At 42.9% G+C, this 17,057-nt stretch overlaps 1 protein-coding gene across 2 annotated transcripts in view; it reads left to right on the forward strand.

The window, feature by feature from the left end:
• Positions 1-17,057, forward strand: part of LOC126483813 (aldehyde dehydrogenase, dimeric NADP-preferring-like) — a 198,730-nt gene that overhangs the window by 119,580 nt on the left and 62,093 nt on the right. The window contains exon 1 of one of the 2 annotated variants that reach the window (XM_050107000.1): positions 8,496-8,587. The exons of the other annotated variant lie outside the window; for it this stretch is intronic. Within the exon in view, the coding sequence (XP_049962957.1) occupies positions 8,542-8,587 (46 nt within the window). The 5' untranslated portion in view covers positions 8,496-8,541. Of the gene's footprint in view, positions 1-8,495; positions 8,588-17,057 lie in introns of those variants that run through there. 2 annotated transcript variants of the gene reach the window in all.

Consider the following 17,057-nt stretch of genomic DNA (forward strand, 5'->3'; position numbering starts at 1 on the left):
CATTGGTGTATAGAGTATGAGAGAGAGCTATTCTAGGCGCTTCAGTCTGGAACCGCGCGACCGCTACGGTCGCAGGTTCGAATCCTGCCTCGGGCATGGATGTTTGTGATGTCCTTAGATTAGTTAGGTTTAAGTAGTTCTAAGTTCTCGAGGACTGATGACCTCAGATGTTAAGTCCCATAGTGCTCAGAGCCATTTGGACCATTTTTGAGAGGTATCCAGATGCTGGATCTGCGAGAATATTCAGTGACGGTATTTCACTTCGTTTTAATCTGCGACTGGGTAAGACTAGAAGATTATGGACGATTCAGATTCCGTAGCAGTATTCTAACCATAAGCCGATAAACAATAAAGATAATGTTCTTCTTTTCTGTAAAACCGATAGGGAGCAAGAAAAAAAACACGTTGTTGTGTACATAATTTTTTTCTTAAATTGTATAAGAAGAACATATATGGGGGACATAATTTGTCTCTTGAAATAAGACGGTCTTGGTTGCAAACCGAGACTCTTATTTCCAGAAATTCATAATCTGTTGCTGTACCAGGCGCCCAGCATGGAATGGAAGCATTTTTAATAATTTGTATAATGGTTTATATGCCCTCCTATCGTAGCTGAAATTAACCGTGAGAAAGAAATCGAAACAGCACATTTTCACAGTACAGCACAGCATTGTCTTTCTCGTTGATAGTTTTGAGAGAAAACCTGCACAATCTTGTTTAAAAAATAAATAGTCTATGGTATGATTGTCTGAATGTTTATTAGCGTACCGTGTAAACATGTGAAATAAATCGGTCAAGAACTTTTCGAAATTTTTTGTAACGACCTTTCCCCTTTAAAAATTACACAAATATTTATATATTACATATATTAAAACATATGAATCCTATGTTCGTCTGAAGTTAATTAGAGTATCGTGTACAAATTTAAAGTAAAACGGTCACGTACTTTTCGAGATTTTTTGTAACACCGTTAAACAATATTTTGTCTTTGTTCAGTATTGTATTGGTGATACAGTGTAGCCCTCTTCAAAACCTTTGTCACCTACCGCGTTCACAGGAATGTAAGAGTATTTGCATGACAATAGAGCGTAAAAAAATTTCAATGACAGGTAACGTAGCAGTTATTTACATCAGAGCCTATGACTTACCTTGAGAAGAGTCGATCGAGCGTTCTCCTTACAAGTATTATTGAAACAAGGTAAACACATGCTTACTAAAAACCTAAATGTTTGTTCCTTTTACAACGAACCGCTTGATTCGTAGCTTGGGATTTATCTAGTACTCAGTCTACTCAACGTGGACTGTGTGAGTTAAGCAGGCTAGATACTTTATTTTTTCACAATCATACTTGCCAGTCGATACCCCGGGTCCCGATATCTATATCACACAAGAACTATTAGACTTAACCTAGGTCCACTATGTATCTCATATAATTAAAGGTATTTCGAGCACGCTACTGAAGTTTCGCCGGGAAACCTTTACACATCCTCCCCAAGCGAATTCCATATTTTTGGAGCCCCAACGAAAGGCATTTGTTGCTATCGATTTTCTTCGGACGAAGAGGTTTACACCAGTGTACAATTATGATTTCGTAGGCAGCCGCAAACTTTTTTTCATGTAGGCACTGACCGTCTTGTCTCACAGTGGGGTAAGCGTATTAACAGTTTATGGCGATTGCTTTTTAAGTAGTAACATTTTCCTTACTTTTTTCCGTTGTCTGGGAGTGGTAAGCCACGTCATGGGAAAGAACAACTTTCGTTAGAGACAGAATGTTCGCTGACGCTTCACCTGAGACTGGTTATCCCTCTGTAGTCAATTTGTGGCGCTCGTAAACAATGCGAGTTGCCTATCATTTGTTGCGCATGAAAGGCGATAGGCTGAGCAAAACTCAGTTCCTGATTCGCTTTTAAAACATATTTGTCCGCTTTGACACATCCATTCTTATGGTTTTCTTGTTGAAAATCACTGTCAGTTAACTAGGGTAGGTAGCATGCTGCACATCTTGTTAGCAGATCATGCTACTTTGGTGAAATCTCTTGGTCCCAGGGTCGGCGAATGCTAAAGGTCGCGTAGCGTCACTGGGAAACGTGAACGAAAATTTTCTGGTCTAACAGAAGTTGTTCTCTATGAAGCAATCTATCACCGTAGACGTTTGTCGCAAAGACTTTGAAACACCCTTTGTTCATATACGTGGTGCTACTCCCAAAAGTCGTCAGGTGCATTTTCTCTGGTGTTTCGGCAGATATCTGTGATTTCGTTTTTGCAATGTGTAGATGGATTGGGACGAAAAATGCAGCTCATCACATCACATCAAATGCGACGTAAAGCGCCTGTTTCCCGTTACAGAAAAAAATATTTTAAAGCGGAATTTTACGTGTCGATTCGATAGAGGGGACCCAAACTAATCTAGAGTGATATACGGTTTAGTGTTAAGTATTAAGAGGAACAGTAACAAAGGAATAACCAGAACCCATCAGCGACTCATTGTGCCTCTCTGCCCTGGCCTTTCTACTACCTCGCCGGCCGGGGTGGCCGAGCGGTTCTAGACGCTACAGCCTGGAACCGCGCGACCGCTACGGTCGCAGGTTCGAATCCTGCCTCGGGCATGGATGTGTGTGATGTCCTCAGTTGGGTTTAAGTAGTTCTAAGTTTTAGGGGACTGATGACCTCAGAAGTTGAGTCCCATAGGCTCAGAGCCATTTGAACCATTTGTCTGCTACCTCCATGTAGCAGCACTACTCGTTCACTGTTGAAGCTTTGCCTATGCTTCGTATTTTTCTGTCCATCTTAACGCTTACCCCTAAATCGAATATCGCACTAGACTTATTTGGGGCCGATCTTTCAAATGGGAACGTAAAATAACCCTTTAAATTTGTTTGTTGCGGAAAACAAACCGATGCTTTCCATTTGCACTTGGCTTGGGCGGTATTCGTTTGGTCCTAGCCCATGTACAAATTGCAAAAACACAATTGCACATTTCTCGCATAACACTAGAGACAATGCGCCTGACGACTTATGACAGAAACCTATACATATCGCTTACGCAGAAACTATGTACAGAGTGTTCTCGGAGTCTTTCGCGGTGACAGGTTTCAATAAAATCTTGTCGATTTATAAGCTGCGTCCACAGTGATCGTCTCCTTGTAAGTGTATGTTTTAACCCCCAATGTTTCCCCTTATTATGTTCTTAAGTCCTTATTTTTATCGCTTTTTATACGTCCCGTTTTCATCTTTTTATTAAACGTATCACTCAGATGAAGAGCGGCGGATTGTACCGCTGCCAGCCACCCCCCTCCCCCCCCCCCCCCAGGCCATATGGTACCGGGAATGAAATTACAATAAAGAATAAAACAAAAAATAAGCTGCATCTCTTCACATAAAGCACTCGATCTTTCGATAGTAGTCTCTGCCATCGCCATCAGGAGTTAAAATCACTTAGTCAGCGATCTTAACTACTATTGACGATGGCGAAGACAGTTATCGAAAACTCGAATGCTATACTCGAAATGACGTGGCTTGTAGACCAAGAAGATTTTATTGGTATATACTAGGAGTTAAAAAATATTCTACACTTTGAAATGAGGTAATATGCACCAAAACAAGTTCAAAATGGTTCAAATGGCTCTAAGCACTATGGGACTCAACATCTGAGGTCATCAGCCCCTAGACTTAGAACTACTTAAACCTAAGGACATCACACACATTCATGCCCGAGGCAGGATTCGAACCTGCGACCGTAGCAGCAGCGTGGTTCCGGACTGAAGCGCCTAGAACCACTCGGCCGCGGCCGGCCCAAAACAAGTAAAAAAGTCCAATGCACGTGGCATCCTAAATCCATACCTTAAGAGCTATGAGCACTTACTCATCTTTGCTACTGTAAAACACAATTCTTCTACTGCAATCTCTTTGCTATTACGAACGGCCTACAGAATGCAGAAAACAAACGAGTAAACAAACGAGAACGTATTAATCTGTTATTGAGATGCAGCAAAGCTTTTTAATGTAATCTGTTTGTTGTTAGAAAAGACTGCACTTGCGAGCCATCGCTAAATGGCGTGCTCAATTTAGTGTCCATTCATAGTAAAGCATGCTTCTGTTCGGCGTCTGAGGGAATCATGCACACCCTGAGAAGCTCCATGTTGGTCTCAGTTACTCTGGCAGGCATTGACGACCCGTTCCTGTAGTGTTTGTATGTCAGTAACGGAGCTTGCACACACCAAAGATTTCGAATGTTTATCATTTTCTGTGGGGAACGATAGACTCCCATTATACTGGTAAGTGCAAATTTTCTGTGGAGAACAATAGACTCCCATCGTGCTGGTAAGTGCAAAGATAAGACTGCAGTGCAAAAGCATATCAAAAACTTACCATAAGAGAACCTGGTTTCTTTAGAACTAACATATACGCTGCACTTACCCACTACTGTGAATACAGTTTACAGTAACAACACTAACAGATTCGTGGATAATAACAAAAGAATGTTTCCTCATTTGTTTATTGCATTCTGAAGGTTTTCCGTGACAGCAAAGAGTTTGTGGTAGAGGAGATGTGTTTCACAATAGCGAAGATGAACAACTCATAGCTGTTAAGGTAAGTATTCCAGAGCCCATCTCTACCGGACATTTTTGTCTTGTTTTGGTCCTTAGTACTAACTCTCCAAACTTGGTATACATTTTTTTAGCGCTCATTCTGAGCAGAGTATGAGAGTACTGTCGTCAATGAAGAATTTCAAAGCTTACTACTTAAAGCTAGTTATATAAACAAAAAAGATGGAATTGTAGGTACGACGGAATGTGCCTGGAACTGACGCAAACTAGGCCGGTGCGACCATACTTGGCGACCTTGGAACGTCGTGCGACAGCTGCTAGGCTGTTTCCACCGTCACCTCTTTGAGATTAACCAGACATGGTTAAGAGTGCTTAATTTCAGTGGTCTAATGAATGACATACCGTATCAATTTGCTGTAACTTCGACTGCCAGTATTTGCAAAATGAGATGCACCTGATGTGTTGTTCTCACGTATTTGGCCACTAGGCCAACGTATAAAATGATTCCAACAAGCATGTAATAGATGTTTAGTGAACCAACTGTGCATTTCTTAAATATAAAAATACGTTTTACTTTTAAACTTATATTAGAAGTAACGCGAATTGCAAGCATTTTATTGGCAGTTGATTCCACAGTCATAAATCGTGGAGGTAAAAAAGAAGGGAGGTGTCACTTCAGACTTGCTGTAAGTTGTTTGGAAGCTAGAGTGGGTGAGGCCTGCCGCCATTTTAAGTAGCCCAAAACATTAGCAGACTACGGTTTACGATTGCTTCTTGCTCATTATTTCTGTCGTGTGCATGCATTAACTGTTTCAAATACTAAAAATGCCTACATGACTAACATGGTGTCAGGAACGCAATTTCGAAAGTTTTTCTGTTCCTGAATGCGTGTTTGCTCTAATAACACGACACATTTGACCTCGTTAATGTAACTTGCTTTTGTTCATATATTTCGAATGACCGAGACGAGAAGGATTTCACGTGAAAAGGATGCTGTCCTAATGCATTTTATTCCACTTTTGCATATTTGTATCGATAGCAAATGAAGGTGGAACTCAGAAACTACAGCTTGTTTGCTTATTGGTACTGCTTCTTGTTCGTCACATTTTCAGCTTTCAGCTCGGATGCCCAACATTTTTAATGTTCACGTTTGCGAAAAACTTCCCTACGTGTTCTTTTTTTAGGCCATAAACTTGTGAAATGAACAAAAAAGCAAGGCATGCTATCATATCTTGTTCATGTCAGCAAAGTGAATGATTATTGAAATGTCAAAAAAACAGAACTGCGTAGTGGTATACCTCCATGCAGAATAGTGTCCTTGTTTTGTTAGATAGCCAGTACATTATTTTCATTGTAGTTTACACATCTCCTCACTTCGAAGGCTTATTTATGATGCGTCATTCAACGTGTGGGCGGTAATAGCAATTTACAGGGTAAAAAAAGATATAATTTTTTAAACATCTTCCAGCATTGTGGAATACTATAAATGTAATTAAGGTAATGGATCAAACGCTTAAGACACCATAAAAATGGATATTTTGCTTTAACATGTATGTCCGTTATATTTTTTTAGTAATGATGGCCTAAACTTTGTAAGATGCAGGCCTGCCTTTCCAACGGTATCCTGTTTGTTTCTTTTCCCGGAATATTTCTCGCCAGTAACTCCGCCAGTTTTTCAGGAATAACGAAACACAGCACAACTGGAATGTACATCTACATTCATCATCAGTTTCATTTTGAGTATATAAACCTATACCATGTTGTGTGATATACCAGTAGTTAGTTACTTGGTTAGTTCGCTTGATATTCCATGTATCATTTGCCCGATAAATCGTAATGATGTGGAACGAGTTATTGTTTACTCACGCCAATTTTTTTTTCGTAAATATGCCACCATGCTGGTCATTTTTGTTTTCTTAGTTTTTTTTAAATTAAAGACAGACAGACGTAGGTCTGTAATTCGTACCCATCGCCATTTACACATTACAGTAATAGATAATCTTTTGTGGAATAGGATGAGTTGTCAAAGAGAAACGTTTTCAGTTTTGTTTCAAATTTTATTTTGCTGTCGTCAGGCATTTTATATCAATGGGTAAGTGATCAGAACTTTTGGTTGCAGCATTGTGAACCTCTGTGCTACAGACAACCTTAATGTGGGGTAATGAATGTCATTTTTTTCTACTGGTGTTGTAATAATGTACAACATTGTTCCTGTTGAAGTACAGAGAATTATTTACAGCAGCTTCATGAGGGAATAGCTATGCTGTGAACCATTGCTATTCACATGTCACCCATCCTAGGAATCGATTTGTCGATACTGATACTGGCAGAATATTGGTCCCTGGAATTTCAAGACCTTATCAGAGAACCTACAGTAGTTACCGTACGCGACGCGAACAGGGAACTTCAGTTTATGTATGCACAGAGAAACTATTTATTAAAACATTTTTTATTTGCTTACTACAACATGACTACAACTAACATTTTATGTTTTATGCGTCTGTTATGCTTTTGATGGATCATCAATGCAATGTGTGTTCAAATGGCGGAAGATGTGTTTATGTAATATCATTACAATTTAACACGTTTCAGATTTTTTTGCTTTACTTGCACTCTGAAACCTTGCTTCTGGCCAAATTTCATGATTGTAAGTCAATGGGAAGCACCCAACAGGTTCTGATAAGAGAGTTTTCGAGTATCAAAATATGTAACATAAACGGCCATATATTTTGATTGAACCGACTTAGAAGCTTAAAATTTATACACTGCCAAGGGACTGTAGCCTGTAGTATATGACAGCAGTTTGAACTTGATATGTCTACCCGTTCCTGAGAAAAAGGTTTCTTAACAATCGCATGGACAGACAGGTACCAGATGGAAAACAAAGTGATCCTACAAGGGTTCCGTTTTTCCTGATTGAGGCACGGACCTATAAAATTGGCAATTTTGGAATCGTGCTCTCTGTCAGATAAATTTCTGCGGGTGCCAAGAACCTTACAACTAACTCAGTAGAGAGTAAGAGTACCTTCACTATGAATTCCGATCTAAAATGGAGCGCCCGCCAGTGTGACCGAGCGGTTCTAGGCGCTTCAGTCTGGAACCGCGCGACCGCTACGGTCACAGGTTCGAATCCTGCCTCGGGTATGGACGTGTGTGATGTCCTTAGGTTAGTAAGGTTTAACTAGTTCTAAGTTCTAGGCGACTGATGACCTCAGATGTTAAGTCTCATAGTGCTCAGAGCCATTTGAACCATTTAAAATGGAGCTAGAAAACGTCTTTGTTGGAATCACTGTCCAGGTTATCTTGGGAAACCCGAGGAACAAAAATCTCCTTTTGGAAATTTCGCGGAAACATTTTGTGAATGGCTCTGTACGAAAAATGTCACGTTACACCACGATTCGGCGTCCACATTACGCAGTAGGTCCCTATGTAATTGGATAAGTAAGTCAGATCAAAGATCGAGGAAAGGCAATGGTATACTATCTCAAACAAGACCACGCGCATTGAAGCACTGCGATGCGTTTAGGAGTGAGGACACCTTCAGTTAGCCCTAAGTTTCTTATGAGCAGCACTGAGCGAATTTGCGTTCTAAGGTCGTTAACTCGCGCCTGGCCGCCTACATAATGTCTATCGTCTCGATTACAGTAGCGCACGATCTTGCCGCAAGCCAGGTCGTTAGTTTCAGAGACACTGCAGTTGGAAATGGAAATGTCGTGTGGCTAGGGCCTCCCGTCGGGTAGACCGTTCGCCTGGTGCAGGTCTTTCGATTTGACGCCACTTCGGCGACCTGCGCTGCAGTTGATACGTGGCATGAAATTTTAATAGTGAGGGTATCTGGGTCCGGCGAACTGAAATGCGTTGTGAGAGGGGGAAGGGAGGGGGGCGGGGAGGGGGGAGAGGGTCGCCCGCCGAGTCCCGAACTGGCCGGTAATTTCGCCAGCGATATGCCACGGACAACCGCCGCGGTGGAGTCGGCAGTCTGTCGCGAACTGCCATGGCTGGCGTGCGCATTCACGTCGCGTCCGCGGCGGCCGCTCCAGGTAGGCGCTGCACACTGCATTGTTGTCGACTCTGTCGGACCCGATCACCTACGCGCTATTATAGTGTGGCCAACATAAGAGACAATACTAAAGTGCCCCAGTCGTTAGAAGAAAGTTCAGTTTACACTAAAATGTGATTGCGATGTCTGGATAACGTGTTTGAAAGGCATGTCTTATAGCTGATAGTGCTACGGTCGCAGGCTCGAATCCTGCCTCGGGCACGTATGTGTGCGATGTCCTTAGGTTAGTTAGGTTTAAGTAGTTCTAAGTTCTAGGGGACTGATGACCTCAGCAGTTAAGTCCCATAGTGCTCAGAGCCATTTTTTTTTATTGCTGATAGTACATTTACTCTACATCAGTATGTAAAACCAACTAACGGAGACGTCCGAGTGTTGTTCAGCTGATGTTACCAACACAGTGTGTTCTGAGGAGTGTTCTTTGTTTCAAAAATTTCGCTGATACCTGCGGAGAGCTGTTCTACTCGTCTAGTAAGTGTGAATGCCACAAGGAGCCATCGATGGCTTCAAGGCGATTCCAGTGGGTCGAGGCGTTGATGATATCCTGGGATAGCGGTGGATTAGGGGTTTGTACATTTTTAACAGTGTTGGTACCACGCTGACGGTTCTAAGGAAATTTATTTCGCACTTCGTACTTAGCCTGGTTCGCGACTGGTCTGAAAACGTTTTAGACCTGCAGAACGTAGCACAAAGTATTTTCTGTAAATATCAACACACACTCCGCTGCAGAGTGAAAATTTCATTCTGGAAGCATCCCCCAGTCTGTGCCTAAGCCATATCTCCGCTATATCCTTTCTTCCAAAGTGCTAATCTTCCAAGTTTCGCAGGAGAACTTCTGTGAAGTCTGGAAAGTAGGAGACGAGGTAACGGCTGAAGTAAAGCTGAGGGTAGGTTGTGTGTCGTGCTCGGTTAGCTTAGACGCCAGTATGGTAGCTCAGTGTGTTCGGTCAGAGAGCTCGCTGGGCTCTGTGATAAAAAATCTGTGTGAAGGTATCGACAGTGAATTTCAATGGGTGTCATGTGACGTCCGCTACGACCAGATACAACGAACAATAACGAACAAATTGCATTTAAAAAAGTCGGTAGAACGCTTGCCCGCAAAAGGCAGAGGTCCCCAGTTCGAGACTGGATCCCGGACACTGTTTTGATCCGCCAGGCAGTTTCTTGTATTTAAATATCATAATTGCTTTAACTAAATGTTAATCCATAAAGTGGTCACTTCACCGTAACTGGTTGATCGTGAACAAATGCACTGCTTTTCCGTACTATTCTGTGAGAATATACGTTATTCAGCGTAGAGGGTTGTCTACAGACGTCGAAGTAATTTCAGGCATTTCCCAGAAAATTGTGAAACGGCTGTTATTGTTCATACACTATCTCACTAATGGTATCACGCTTGTATCCGTACAAACACTGACTGTTCATACACGACGCAGTTGTCTGTGAGAAAGTATTAACCGAAAAAATTGTGTTAATACCCATCTCTATATGAACAAAATATCAACCTAGTACGAAGACTCGTGACTAGCTTTTAATGCAGATAAATGTGTGCACATTACAAGACGAGAAAACATCCCTTGATTATAGGGTTAAAGAGTCACTGATGGCGTTGTTAATGCCGTATTCAGCAAGTAAAAAATTGGGAGACTGTAGTGGATGTAGTTTTGATATAAGTTATCTATAACTGGAAATGTGAAATAAAGTTTTTGCAACACTATGCACTTTATATGCATTCGGTAGGCTAAATAAAACACCAGAATACTGTGGTTCGGAAAACGTCTATTCGCAGTAGAGTACAATCAAACACTGTAAATCGAATCCCTGTCGCTTCACTAAAAACTAAATTCCGTCCGAACAGGCTTTGGAAGGCCCAACTTTACCGACCGTCGCCGTGTCATCCTCAGGCCACGGGCATCACTGGATGCGGATATGGACGGGGATGTGGTCAGCAGATGTGGTCAGCACACCGCTCAGTTTACGAGATCGGAGCCGCTCTTCTCAATCAAGTAGCTCCTCAGTTTGCCTCACAAGGGCTGAGTGCACCCCGCTTGCCAACAGCACTAGGCGGCCGGCCGGTGTGGCCGTGCGGTTCTAGGCGCTTCAGTCAGGAACCGCGTGACCGCTACGGTCGCAGGTTCGAATCCTGCCTCGGGCATGGATGTGTGTGATGTCCTTAGGTTAGTTAGGTTTAAGTAGTTCTAAGTTCTAGGGGACTGATGACCACAGATGTTAAGTCCCATAGTGCTCAGAGCCATTTGAACCATTTGAACAGCACTAGGCAGACCGGATGGTCACTCACGCAAGTGCTACGCCAGCCCGACAGCGCTTAACTTCGGTGATCTGACGGAACCGGTTTTACCACTGCGGCAAGGCCTTTGGCATCGCTTCACTACTGTACAGTAAATTTCAAAGTCACAATACCTTGACTTCGTTACACACTGCGCAATGAAGAATCACGTTTTGTCCGATTCTCTGTAAGATTCCGCGATCTCGTCTTATGGTACCTACCGCCGTAAAGATGCTCTCAGTGATCTCAGGTACTGTCCTACTGGTGCTGAGTACACAAGTTGTCTATGACATATGCCTCGACCATCGAAGTGTGCTGGAGCACCATCGTTGTGAAGCCACAAACTGGTGCACAGTTTCAAGTGAACGCCCTCCAGAAGTTGAGGCGAGAAGTAGTTCAGGAAGTTCAAATACCATGCACGCTTCAACATGGAGTGATGTGTGGTCCAGTAAGGTGATCTCCAAGAATTCCGGCCCACATGTTCACTGAGTATCTCAACTGTTAACTTCTCATACAGATAGTGCGCAGATTGTCAACAGCCGCCACCCAGAGTGTCCGAGCGGTTCTAGGCGCTTCAGTCTGGAACCGCGCGACCGCTACGGTCGCAGGTTCGAATCCTGCCTCGGGCATGGATGTGTGTGTTGTCCTTAGGTTAGTTAGGTTTAAGTAGTTCTAAGTTCTAGGGGACTGATGACCTCAGATGTTATGTCCCATAGTGCTCAGAGTTATTTGAACCATTTTGTCAACAGCCAAGTGATGGTCGTATAAACTTTATTCCACATTTACGGCTTCAGGTTCCTTATATCAAAACGCTTTAAATTCCATCTCCCACAGTCCCCCAAGATTAGCGTTCAACGCCCCGTCGACAACGAGGTCATTAGAGACGGAGCACAAGCTCGGATTAGGGAAGGATGGGAAGGAAATTGGCCGTGCCCTTTCAGAGGAACCATCCCGGCATTTGCCTGAAGCGAATTAGGGAAATCCCGGATAACCTAAATCTGGATGGCCGGAAGCGGGTTTGAACCGTCGTCCTTCTGGATACGAGTCCAGTGTGCTAACCACTGCGGTGGGAAGTGGAACGATGACGAAAATACAGTATGTTTATGAGTGATATTGTTCAGTCCATGATTGCTCAAGTGTGTAGGATCCATATGAGTTCGTGCTAACTGAAAGGAAGCAAGGCTTAGGTTTCAGCAGTCTGTCGCCAATGAGGTCCTTGGAGAAAGAGGACAAACTCGGATTGTTTCAAGGATGGGGAATGATATTGACCGTGCTCTTTCAAAGGAAACTTCCCAGCATTAGCCTGGAGCGATATAGGGAAATCACGGTAAACATAGATCAGTAGGCTCGGACGTGGCTTTGAACCGGCGTCCTCCCGAATGCGAGTTCAGTGTGCTAACCACTGCGCCTCCTGGATCGATTGCTAACTGGAGGTAGAAAGTGAATGAAGAGTAGACAGCGCTTGCCTCGGGCGGAAGAAATGCTGAAAAATTGCAACTGACGAACACTTGGAAGAAATCACTTTGTTAGAAAATTCCAGAATGAGGTCTGAAAACTTATCTCATCCACACTTACGTATTGCGGCAATAGAGACAACAGAGATGAAATTGGACAAATAACACTATGCTTGATGACACGTAAGCCATGATCCTCCTGCAGAGAAAAGGAAGATCAGGGTTTAGCGTATCGTTGACCCTCCTGTAATCTATGGTACAGTAAAAGTACTCTCTGCGATGATTCGCATAGTACAGAAGCAGTGTAGAAAAGATTAAACCTGAGGGGAGTAAGTGGGCTTACAATTATTTATCGCGAATAAAAACTCAGTTGTACGTAGTTTACATTAAAAATAAAATAAAATATCAAACTCCTAGAATTATCAGCTACATTCAGCAGCAGTTATCTTTTGTACACTCCTGTCCCCCCAGGGCTGGGGTAGGCGCTGGTGTACCCCATAAGAACTCGCATGGTTTCCATCACACACATGACTTATCAATTCAGTATCAGTTTCAAAAAAAATGGGGCAAATAATGGGTACCGACTAGTAGCAAGTGTAGAACCATTTGCCGTGAAATATCAAAACAGCTTCGCCGTTCACGTGAAACTAAGACGAGTTGTCATGCTGATACAACCAACCATCGTCTCTGAAATGTTTCTCTAATGTAAGCAATACGCAATTCTATAAAATCGGTTGTTATCCTGCCGCATTTACCATTTTCTTAAGCGCAATAAGGCAACCATAAACAAGCCGCAGAAAACACGCCCAAACCGTAACACCAAGTCCTCCGTACCTCACTGTTGGCACTACACATGGTGACAGGTAATGTTCTCCAGTCGTTGCCCAAACACAAGCCCTTCCATACTGCCACAGCAGGGCCGGTATAAGGCCTAAGCGACAAAAGCCGCAGCTTGGGGTGTCAAGTTGAGAGGAGCGCCAGATGCGTCACAACTATACGTTTCCTGTACAAAACAAAAGTTCAAATGGCTCTAAGCACTATGGGACTTAACATCTGAAGTCATCAGTCCCCTAGACTTAGAACTACTTAAACCTAACTAACCTAAGGACGTCACACACTTCCATGCCCGAGGCTGGATTCGAACCTGCGACCGTAGCAGCAGCGCGGTTCCGGACTGAAGCGCCTAGAACCGCTCGACCACAGCGGCCGGCTTTCCTGTACAGGACGTATTACAATTAGTGGCGTACGCCAGGGGTGTCAAATGGAGAATGGCGTCCAGGTGGAAGATCTGTATACACTGACGAAAATCAGAGCGAAAACTAATTCAAGTGAAACTGTACAAGGAAAAACGGGGTGGGGGAGGAGCGACAATTGTTAAGTCACATTATGAATTACCTCGAAGAAAACGGTCTATTGACACACAATCAACATGGATTTAGAAAACATAGTTCTTGAGAAACTCAACTAGCTCTTTACTCACAAGAAGTGTTGAGTGCTATTGACAGGGAATTTCAAATTGATTCCGTATATCTGGATTTCCGGAAGGTTTTTGACCCTGTACCACGCAAGCGGCTTGTAGTGAAATTGCGAGCTTGTGGAATGTCGTCTCAGTTATGTGACTGGATTCGTGATATCCTGTCAGAGAGGTCACAGTTCGTAGTAATTGACGGAAAGTCATCAAGTAAAACAGAAGTGATTTCTGGTGTTCCCGAAGGTAGTGTTACAGGCCCTTTGCTGTTCCTTATCTATATAAGCGATTTGGTAGGCAATCTGAACAGCCGTCTTACGTTGTTTCAGATGACGCTATCGTTTATCGACTAGTAAAGTCGCACACTGGACTCGCATTCGGGAGGGCGACGGTTCAATCCCGCGTCCGGCCATTCTGATTTAGATTTTCTGTGGTTTCCCTAAATCGCTCCAGGCAAATGCCGGGATGGTTCCTTTCAAAGGGCACGGCCGACTTCCTTCCCCGTCCTTCCCTAATCCGATGAGACCGATGACCTCGCTGTTTGGTCTCTTCCCCCAAACAACCCATCCCAACCGTAGTAAAGTCATCATAAGTTCAAAACAAATTGGAAAACGATTTAGAAAAGATATATGTAGGGTGCGAAAATTGGCAATTGAGCCTAAATAACGAAAAGTGTGAGGTCATCCACATGAGTGCTAAATGAGTGCTGAAAGGATCCCGTTAAACTTCAGTTACACAATAAATCAGTCAAATCTAAAGGCACTACGTTCAACAAAATATCTAAGAATTACAATTACGAACAACTTAAATTGGAAGGAACACATAGAAAATGTTGTGCGGAAGGCTAACCAAAGACTGCGTTTTATTGGCAGAACAATTGGAAAATGTAACAGATCTACTATGGAGACAGCTTACACTACGCTTGTCCATTCTCTTTTAGAATACTGCAGCGTGGTGTGGGATCCTTAGCAGGTAGGATTGACGGAATACATCGAAAAAGTTCAAAGGGCAGCACGTTTTGAATTATCGCGAAATAGGGGAGAGAGCGTCAGTGAAATGATACAGGATTTCGCGTGGACATCATTAAACCAAAGGCGTTTTTCGTTGCTGCGGAATCTTGTCACGACATTCCAATCACCGACTCCCTCCTACGAATGCGAAAATATTTTGTTGACGCCGACCTACATAGAGAGACACGGTCACCATGATGAAATCATGGAAATTAGAGCTCCTAGGGAAAAACTACGTGTTCGTTTTTTTCCCCACGCTATACGAAATTGGAACAATAGCGAATTGTGAAGGTGGTTCGATGAGCCCTCTGCCAGGCACTTAAATGTGATTTGCAGAGTATCCATGTAGATGTAGACGTGCGTGGAAAAATGCTCTCGAACTGGCCCTGGCCTCGGGTTATAGCGTGACTCATCACCCCCAATCATTCGTTTCCAGTCACCTACAGTCCAGTGGCGTCGTTCCATACTCCACCTACAGTGTCGCTAAGCACTAACTGCAGAAACGTGTGGCTTGTGATCAGCTACTCCACCATTTTACCCATGCCTTTTATCTCTCTACGCGCAGTCATTGTGCTACCTGGATTGCTGGCAGCACTTTGGAGCTCACAGCTGATTCCTGCCGCTGATTTCATGCGATTTTTTATAACCACCCTCAGCAATGTTCGACGGTCCCCGTCCGTCAGTACACGAGGCCTGCTTGATCTCGGTTTAGCAGTGGTTGCTCCTTCGCATTTCCACTTCACAAGCACATCACCAGCAGTCGACATGGGTAGCTTTAAAAGGGTTGAAATAACCCGGATGTATTCATTGCCCTGGCGAGTTTTCATGTGTAGACAAGAGCGGCACATTGTTGTTGTCACACTTTTCGTGTATAAGCTGACTTGAAAGTAATTTTTAATATCATTGATTATCACGATGTCTGTAATGTAAGATACAGGCACTGTATAAACATTATGTCCTTCAGACATGCATGCATGCATGTCTGTCCCGATGGGCTAAAACGACGATGGTAAAAAAAAAAAAAAAAAAAAAAAGTTTGCCTCTACCTGTGCTGGAATGACAAGTGCGAGCATAACTGATATGGAAAACGTGGCATAAAAGTACTCAAAGTGCAGAAGAGTGACCCATTCAATCTTTTTATGAAAGCCACATACAGTCAAAAAAGAAAAAAACGCAGATCAACAATACCAGGAGAAAACAACTGAACATCTCTGTAATGCAGTACGTTACAGCCCACAAAAAAAGAGAATTTCTGCTATACAGAAAGCCCACATTGAACCTTTCTCCAAGAACTTAATGCCTACTTGGGGTGAAAAAGAGGCAAAAGAATTACATGATGGGTCATAACTAGACCAAACAAGTTTTTAGAATAGCAAGAGTGATAACTCAAACAACTAATTGATAATTACCTGATAACACCTCACATTCCACGAGACGAGACGAGAACTGGATTTCCATATTACTACTGTTGTATAGCATGTAGTCCAATTTACTGCCAAAAATGCTAATTTGAAATTTAAAGAAAGCTTATGCTACTCCAGTGTAAGTTTCATAGACTTCTTAAGATCGATTTTTCTCAAGTATTCCATTTTTGTGTTGTGTCACTGTTCTTGCCAGATTGAGGTATGTACAGATGTAAAAGTTTTGCCGTCGCAGCAGTAACAGCTCATCATAGCGTTGTTGCGCCTATATTCCACTGCATTCAATATACCCATGTACGGGTGCTATCGGTCAACTCTTCGTCAGCAACCTACCCATACCGCTGTGTACTGCTGCGGAGAAAACAAACCCGCCATAGAGCCGAGTAGCACTGAATGCAAGCTTGAAATGGATGGGTAAAGTGCGCGTTATTGTTGTACTATCGAAACTTCACTGTTGCGCAGATATTTTTAGTGCAATATAGATGAAAAGATCGCCGTGGGACAAGAAATCAAACGAAAGGAAATTACTATACAGGGTGAGTCACCTAACATTACCGCTGGATGTATTTCGTAAACCACATCAAATACTGACGAATCGATTCCACAGACCGAACGTGAGGAGAGGGGCTAGTGTAATTGGTTAATACAAACCATAAAAAAATACACGGAAGTATGTTTTTTAACACAAACCTACGTTTTTTTAATGGAGCCCCGTTAGTTTTTTTAGCACATCCGAACATATAAACAAATACGTAATCAGTGCCGTTTGTTGCATTGTAAAATGTTAATTACATCCGGAGATATTGTAACCTA

Source organism: Schistocerca serialis, chromosome 6 (genome assembly GCF_023864345.2).
Source record: "Schistocerca serialis cubense isolate TAMUIC-IGC-003099 chromosome 6, iqSchSeri2.2, whole genome shotgun sequence".
NCBI lineage: Eukaryota > Metazoa > Arthropoda > Insecta > Orthoptera > Acrididae > Schistocerca > Schistocerca serialis.